General features: G+C 38.8%; 1 protein-coding gene across 1 annotated transcript in view; it reads right to left on the bottom strand.

Moving 5' to 3' along the window:
- The window catches only part of KIAA1109 (KIAA1109 ortholog), a 252,339-nt gene that overhangs the window by 129,305 nt on the left and 113,931 nt on the right, over positions 1-9,103 (bottom strand). The window contains exons 25-27 of the mRNA XM_025204706.1: positions 6,927-7,046; positions 3,615-3,895; positions 419-669 (exon numbers count right to left, since the gene is read on the bottom strand). Coding sequence (XP_025060491.1) covers positions 419-669; positions 3,615-3,895; positions 6,927-7,046 — 652 coding nt within the window. The remainder of the gene's footprint in view (positions 1-418; positions 670-3,614; positions 3,896-6,926; positions 7,047-9,103) is intronic.

Below are 9,103 nucleotides of genomic sequence, written 5' to 3'. Positions count from 1 at the left end.
CTTTCCCTCTTTTAAAACAAGTGTCTTTAAAAAAAATAACTTTCAAATAGATTCATGTCTTGTACTGATACAAATATATAAAATACAGGTATATGTAGACAGGCAAACCCTGAATGTTTTTTATGGCTGCCCAATTTAGACAATTACTAGTAAGTGGATGTTCAGTCACAAAACTCCACTGAAAAAATTAAGCATGAGTACCCATTCATTTACTGTTCATACGATTCTCCACTTCCACAAGCTTTTCATAACATGTTCCATTTCATAAACCACAGCAGAAAAAATATGCACATACTATTTTGTAACAGAATACTGATCATCAGTAAATATTCTACAAGGTATAAGGTGAAGTTGAGAATCCAAACTTGTCAGTAAATGGGACAAACCTCCATGTTTGTACCCAAAAATAATTTTTTACCATCTATAATTTTTGGAATCTCCTTGGTAATGATCCATTCTCCCGGCTGCAATAAAGACTGTCCATAAAACATATCCGATTCTGCACTTGTACTTGAAAAAGCAGAACTGCTAGAAGGTGTCAGCTCTTCCAGCTTGAAGAAATCTAGTCCTGTTACTGTACCACCAAAGAATCGGCAGCCACCAAGACAGCCACACTTGTTCTTGCTTCTCTTATTCTTCAAATTATCATCTGGCCACAGAAACCATAACCTATTAAAGAAGAAAAACAAACAAGAATAGTAATGCACTGGGAGGGACTTGAAGCACATTTAAACTCATAAGACAAGTACAAGATTCAAAATCTGTCTCTCTGCTTTACATATTCATTCTTCCTTTTGTCAATGGGAATTGAATAAGGCTGTATATTTATCTAATCCTTTATTCAGGGAAGATGCATAATTGTACACATGCGTATGACTGACTTTCAGATGTTTGGTGGCTACAGCAGAATCTATAGCCCTGAATACATTGGCTCTCTGTACATAATTCATGAGGCTAGACTGGCACCTCAGAATGGAACCCTTAGCAGCCAAGCATACTGAAAAGAGAAACATCCTGAACAGCCAATAAGAGACTAGGACTTAGTCACTCCATATGAGATTTACAGTCTGCACCACCCCCCACCAAAAGTTATACAATCCAATCCTTTCATTAAAAAAAGCCAGCTACCAAAGGCTTCCATCTTTACCCCGATAGCTCAGTGCCCTTACTGCCAGGCTAGAGAGTTACATGGAACATGACAGGTTTGAATCACCTCTTGTGGAGAAAAGAATTTAACTGGTCTCCCACATCCTTGGGACTGCTCTACTCTACTGAGTTACTGCAGGAAAAAGGGCCAATGCCAAAGACCTATTCCTCCAATTCCAGACACACTGTGTAGAGCTTACCTACTATATAAGCTTAGAGCAGAGAGGTAATTAGCCAGGTTAGTCTAAAGTAAGGCAGGACAGCATACGATAAAGAAGACTGTTGCCTATGAAAGCTTATGCACCTCTGAATAAGTTATTCTAATAACTGTGACAGAGATTGGCAACTTCTGACCCATCCAGCCTGTGGAACCAATGGATCCGGCACCCCATCCCGTTCAATGAAGGGGATGAATGCTAGTTGCAGCGTGGTTCTAGCACCTACCCACCTGCCTCTGACATGAGATGGGTCACTCTGGCCACAGTCAAAAAAGGGCTGCTTACTCCTGCACCTTACAGTACTTTCCAGCTAATCTGTATTTTCTTAGAAAGGCAATTAATTAGAATGTCATGGGAGACTGTCAAAAGTCTCGCAAGAGTCAAGGTGCATCACATCCACTGCTCTCCCACCCCCCCCCCCCCCCCCCCCCCCCCGCAATCCATACAGCCTGTAACTTTATCAAAGAAGCCAAGTTGGGTTGTCAGGCATGACTTGTCTTGGTGAATCTATGCTGGCTCTTCCTGATCACCTTTTTCTCCTGTAGGCGCTTCATAACAAATTGAGAACCTGCTCCAAGATCTTTCCAGGTACTAAGGTCAGGCTGACTGGTCTGTAATCTCCCAGATCCTCCTTTTTTCCTTCCTTAAAGATGGGCACTACATTTGCCCTTTTCCAATCATATGGAATCTTACCCAACCTCCACGATTTCTCAAAGAGGACAACCAATGGCTCTTAGATTACCTCAGGCAATTCCTTCACTACCCTAGGGTGCCTCCTATCTGGGCCTGCCAACTTGAAAGCATCTAGGTTCTCCAAGTAATTTCTAACCTGTTTTTTACTACTTCATGCTGTCCATTTCCTTCCCTATCTTTGCTGCCAACTGCTCTCACCCTCTGGCAGCTGACCCTATCTTTGAAGACTGAAGTAAAGCAACAAATATTTGAGCCTTCTTTGAATCATCCATAACTAGATATCTCCTGCATTCTGTAAGGGACCTATGATTTCTTTGGTTATCTTCTTTCTTTTGACATACTTGTAGAATCCCTTTTTATTGCCTTTTATGTTCCTTGCCAGTTGCATCTCACATACTCTTTATACAGCATGAAGTAGCTCTGCCAGTCATCTAACTTCTCTTTGAACTATATAAACTCAATTCTTAGCTTGCCCTCAAAAGCAAGGTTTTCTTTTTAATCCAGAGATTGTTATATTGGGTAACGCATTTCAGACTAGATGTAAATTAGAGTTCAGAGGAGAGTAATTTAAACAATGTACACTAAAATTTAGCCAAATCCAACAAGAGAAATAATTACCTTTGTAGCTACCTGATGTTACAATATTTTACTTTTATGGTAAAATATGCTGGCCAGTTACTTAGCGAGCATAAGACTGTCATCATTTCACTGAAATCAGTAAAGCTGTCATAATATACACTATTGGAGACTGACCAAGCTTCACCGTGTAACTGGTGTTTTTCTGTATATATCCATGATTACGATAAAATTCCTCATCTCTTCTCCCATAATGGATTAGAGTTATTCTCATATGTTTTTTAATTGTATCCCATAAATTAGTGGTGTTAAACACTTATGTTCCTGGCTACATCTAGGCAACTTAAATAGCTCCTTAGGGAAGGGAAGCAAAGGGAGGAACAAAACATGCAGCTTCCTCATACTGTGAGGGGAAAAAAAAAGAAAATTTCCAAAACCATGACTTAAAAATATTTCAGGTAATCTGAAACAAATGTTCTCTGTAACACGAACTGTCTTCATTCAACTCAATACAATGTTAACTCTATAACTTAGCTGCAATACTATGAAGAAACACTTTTTTATAAAGTAACTTGCATGTATAAAGCAGGTGTAAGATTCTGCACCTAATTTGTGTATACAATCATGCATAGCAATCTGGTAATTTAACACAAGGATGTGTATATGAAGAGCAAAAATTGCAACGGTAAAAATGTGATTTATTTAAAAAAAAAAAAAAAAAAATCTTGTTCTTCATATTGCCAAAGATTAAATCAATTTTGTATTATTTAAGAACCGGAGAGACATATTCTTCATCTCATCCTGATAAATTATATAGAGAATGCATTGTATAGCCAATTTTCAGCAACTGGCTTATTTAGAGTGTGTAGTATAATTATTTAAGCAGATGTAAAAGAGTCCAAGGATTAAAACATTATTTCATGAAAAATATATCAAGTAGGGAAATATCAACCATGAAAGTCTTCCAATATTTTCACTTACCTCTTAGTTCTGCTATCATGGATTTCTAAGAAATGCCTCTGCACTTCATGTTTAGAATGATGATCTGCAGCTAAGGCAATATCAGCAGTGATAAGCCCCAAATTGACAGACCCAGCTTCTAGCCAGTATGCCCTCCGAAGTATTGCAGGCTGAAGGCTAACTCTGTAGTTATTGACCTGCTCAACGTACTGCCTCAGCTGAAAGTCTTGAATAGCAGCACTTATCCCCTCTCCAACAGACTGGTTGTGGAGGTTACAGTTTGCAACACGTATAGTGCCCATCTAAAGAAGATGCAATAAATATATGAAACATCTCAATAGTTAAAACGAAAGTAATTTTAAGCTAATTAAAACAACAGAACAGTCAAAAAAGGTATAACTCAGTTTAGTATCATTAACAAGAATGAAGATGGCCCTGTCATCTTAGCATAGGAATGCAAGCCAGAAACTAGTTTCAACTGCATCTCTGTGGCTTTAGGTAGATCACTAACATCTCTGCCTTAGGCTCTCTCCATTTGCATTATCGACTTTATTATATCACTATATTACTTTGTGAAGCACTAACACTTCATTATCTTCCTCTACAAAATTAAATGGGTAAATGTTCAACATGCAAGAAATGTCAAAGCTAAGTTTCAGTGTACTTTACTGAACTTTATTTGACCACTTCACATCTTTTGTAACACAATTTTTGATAACGCACAGTTTCTCTCTCTAGGTATAAACTCCAGAAAGCAAGTTTTATTTAGTAATTTCTTTTACTGGACCAACAATATAGTTGAGAGATGTTAGACATGCTTTCAAGCACAAAAAAGCCCTTCCTCAGCTCTGGAAAAGAAGTAGATACAGCCTAAGCTTCAGAAATACCAGGTAAACAATTTTAACTTAAGTAAATGAAAACAGTCATTTAAAGAAAGAGGAAAGGGCAACAAACCCAGTGTACAAGAGAAATTATGGCTGCCTACAGGCATTAAAAAAAAAGTGTTTTAACTTTAAGCTTGGCATGCCCCCACAGTGAACTTGCTGCATGCCCAGTAGAGGCATCTATGTCAATAGAAATGCTGCTGTCATGCCTAGGATTGCAGTGGTGATGGTGATATAACTGTGATGGTTCAGGGAATAGAGTAGAAGCAAGATTTATTTGGTGTAGTAACTTTCATGGGACTAACAATATGATTGGGTGGGATGTTAGATATGCTTTGGGGCAGAAAATGCCCTTCTTAACAACCCTTTTCTCTTTTGAATGGTTCTACTTGTTTACATAATTAGTTTGATCTATTTACTTAGATCCTTGCTTAGATCAACTACTCCTTTACTTAGTCTCATAGGGTGCTAACAGATGTGGAAAAACACTTTACGGGAAGAGACATCTCGTTAGTTTGGCCAAATCCGTCCAACGTCCGTACAGATTGGGCACTTCAGCGGGGCTTTTTAGGTGTTTTTATCTAATAACTGCTTGAATCAGCTGTAGATAAAAGTGTCAAAAAGCCTTGCTGAAGTGCATGATCTATACAAATGCTAGGAAGCCAGATCAAACTAATGAGATGCCTCTTCCAGTAAAGCACTGTTTTTTCAGGGGGGTTGTCATGTCTGTCAGCATCCTATCAGACTAAGTAACAGAGTAGTTGATCTAAGTCAAGATCTAAGTAAATAGAACTAATTATGTAAACAAATAGGACCATTCAAAAGAGAAAAGGGTTGTTAAGAAGGACATTTTCTGCCCCAAAACTTATCTAACATCCCACCTAATCATAGTGTTGGTCCCATAAAAGATACTACAACAAACAAATCTTGCTTCTAATACATTCCCTGAATCATCCCAGCTACACCACCATCACCACAACAATCCTAGTAAGCATGACAGCAGCATTTCCACTGACATATCAAGGGGAAGCTCCTCTACCCAAAACTTTTACTGGGGCCTTTACTATAGCACCGTGGCACCTAAGAGAACCAATAGGAGCCTTTGAATCAGTCCCTTGCCTAGTTACTGAACCAGGCCAACAGAAAGCTAAATTTAGCTGCACGTATACAAGAAGTTAATAGCATTAACTGTATTACTTACTGTACTTGCTCAGACCCCCATTTTCAAACTCAGAATTGAAGAAATCAAAATTAAATTTCCTCCAGAATAAAGCTATACTGCATTCCCATCCAAAGAGTCGTCATGCTGAGTTTCAATGAAAAGCTTCTTAATTTTTAAAGAGAGTGTAGGATTTTATTCCCCATATTTTTTTGGAAAAGGGAGACAAATGAACTTGCTTATGATTTTTTTTAAATTTGAATTCATGCACTTTAAAAATGTTTACTTATGGATCTGCTTTTACATTCAAAGTCTGAACTGTGATCCCAGATGTTCCAAAAACTTCCCACAGGATACTGGAAATTGATTTACTAACATTTCCAGGAGTGCCCACATAAGTGTTTAAGTCACTTCTGAAAAAATAAACATAGGCTTCTTGAAAGCTTTACCCTAGATCTCAATGACACTAAAAATATAACATGATTAAAATCTGTAAAAAGGGGCCATAAGAGAACTGCCCTCTCAGCCTTTGTTTGGTTACACTAGACAAGCCAAACTCTATTATGGTCTTTCATAGCATAGACTCTCCACACCCTGATCACCTGATTAACTTAGTTATACTTCTCTGCACCAATTCCTATTTTTGTTAATTTTTCTTGAACACAGATCACCAGAATAAACAATATTCCAGAAAAGGTCTTAACAGAGCCCTGTACACTGGCATTTTTATTTTCCTGTCTCTACAGGAATTACCTTACCCAGTACATTTTAAGATGGCATTTGTCTTTCACAGCTGTAGCACACTGATGTTCACAGTCATCCTACCATTGACTAGCCCTTGACTAGAAACACAAGTCCTTCTCTTCCTCAGTTGCTTCCAGCTGATAGAAGCTGGTCCCAGTTGACAGAAGAAGTTTTTATTATTAGTCCCAAGGGTGTATGATGTTGCATTTGGTGCTACTCAGTTTCATCCTATGTTTATTACTCCAATCCTCAAAGTTGTACAGTTCTTTCTGTATGACATCCTGACCTCCCTTTTTATTGATATCTCTTAATTTTGTGGCATTAACAGATTTTGTCAAAACAATACTGCTTCTTGTGCCAACATTATTAAAGGTAAGTACATTATTTATTTGTAAATGTATTCTTTAAAAAAATATCAATAAAAATATATTTTTACAAAAATTAAATGTTCTAGACATTTATTCTCTGTAAGATATATAAAGTGCTTTCTTGCATGGCAAAGGATGAATAAAATGCAAAGTTTGCACTCTTCTTTTTTATCCCAACCTTTATGTTGGCGGCACAGCCATGCTCTACAATATACAGATCTGCACCATCCACAGCTAGACGTGTCATGGTGTACTTTAAATCATCAGATGTTGGACATGGCCCAGGGACACAGCTCATCTAGGGAAATGTAAGCAAAACATAGTATTAGAATTTCAATTTCATATTAACAAGCTATTTTTATTATTTCAATGTCCTTTTTAAGCAAAAACAAAGTAGATGAGAATAAGGTTCCTAGTAATTCTCTGAGATGCTGGGCTTGTATGTACACCAAGAGAGGAGTCCTTGTGCCCTGTGCATTCAAGATTCAATTTTTTTGGCCAGCACTGACGGTAGAACTACCATTGTGTCCAGAGTATACTTTCTTCTTCAAAGAGCATAAAAGGCAGAATGAGTCACCCACCCCTCAAGTTCTTTTGCCAGTGCAGAATCCCAGAAGATGTGTCCATAGAGGAAAAGGAGGACCAGTTATAAAATCCACATGGACAAAACATATCAGAAAGACAACTGTTGTAGAGGAAGTTAACCATCCATTATTCTTCAAGTGACTATCCACATAGATTCAACTCATGGTAAGAAATGAATATGGAAGTCTCTACCAAAGAATACTGTCATTTAAATGTATGGACCAGACTTCACGTAGCAGACCCAAGTTTTTAACATAGGGACATTTCTCAAACAGGCAGAAGGAGGTGCTAAAGCTTTACTAAAATGAACATTAGTGTGTCCTGAGTGCTCTAACAACAAATCAAATATCCTTATACAGCAGACATATTCTGGGGGTAAACCAGGGGTCAGCAACCTATGGCTCATGAAGGTCTGACCTGGCATGAGGGAAATGCACAGCATGAAGTTATACCATGCTGCACATTTCCGCTGTAATGATATCCTCCACTGCAGGGCCTACTGCTTCACCACATCTCTCACCCTTGCTTCAGAGGGGATGGGGCCAGAGTAAGTGCAGGTAGCTGGCTACTCCAGGGGGCTGAGACTCTCAGCCCACAATGGGAGCTGGGTTAGAAAAGGCTGCCTGTACTGGCCAGAGGCAGTCAACCGCTGGTTTTGACAGACATACTAATTGTATCCTTATCAAAGGATGCCAATAAAAACTTATGCAGAACTGTTAGGCCTGCATGATTCTGTAGCAAGACCAGTGTAGCACAACTACTCCAGCCTTAGCTCTGTTTCATCCAGGGTCAAAGTTAAGGTGATTTTCATCATTAGTATCACTACAGGATCATTAGAACATAGCTGCACTGTAACAGATGCTAGTAGCCTGATAATCAGCTACACATACATGGAGGTGATCAGAAGAATGAATGCTTGCATCTGAAATGGTTCATCTCTTTGGGTCTTTTTCACTAAGTATGGGAGGCCCCTGTTGCTTCATCCTCTCTTTGACTACAGTTATAACAAGTAAATATGGCACTGTATGGAAATAAAAAAGTACTCAAATCTGACAGAAGGGACTTGGTACTTCCTGTCATCTCACTTGAATGTGGCCAGAATGGACATAGGAGTGCACTGCAGGTCTTCTGCAAGCTCACAGTACCTCAGGTATAGCACGAGAAACCTGCCAATGTACGAAAAGCTGCATGATACCTTGGAGCTTGTGAACTTTTTCCTTTACCAGTTCCAAGGGTATAGTTAGAGTCTTTACCATGCATTTATTGAGGTGTAGAAATGTTTTGAAAACATCTAAAGAGGGTGTCAAGAGATCTACTGTCTTGTAGAGAACCAAAGAGATTGTGAAGGAGCAAGTTGTTTTCCCTTGTATTTGTTGTTTCTGTAGACTTTCCTAGACCACCTTCCAGGACCTGAGACTGCACTAGTTGACTGGGCTATGTCAATTTACATAGTCTGTTTGGGGACAGAGCTAAAGAGGAAGGCTTACGTGAATATAGATGTACTCTAGAAGACAGCTGTTAAGGGCTGATAAGGATATGGGTACTGTGGCAAGACATACACGGGGAGAGAACAGGAAGGATATTACTGTTGGGTCATAAATAGTTTTCTGCTGTCCCTTACAGATCCCTCCCCAGTCTTTCTTCCCTGTTCCATCTATGCTAACCAAGGAATAGGAAAAGCGTCTTTACTATGTTCACACGGCAGAGAAAAAAGGTGAGGCCACCTTGCCAATAGTGCCTGGTGTCTATTGTGTTCTCCATAACTACACA

The sequence above is a fragment of the Alligator sinensis genome, unplaced genomic scaffold (genome assembly GCF_000455745.1).
Source record: "Alligator sinensis unplaced genomic scaffold, ASM45574v1 scaffold150_1, whole genome shotgun sequence".
Lineage (NCBI taxonomy): Eukaryota > Metazoa > Chordata > Crocodylia > Alligatoridae > Alligator > Alligator sinensis.
This window is presented reverse-complemented; position numbering and strand designations above follow the sequence as displayed.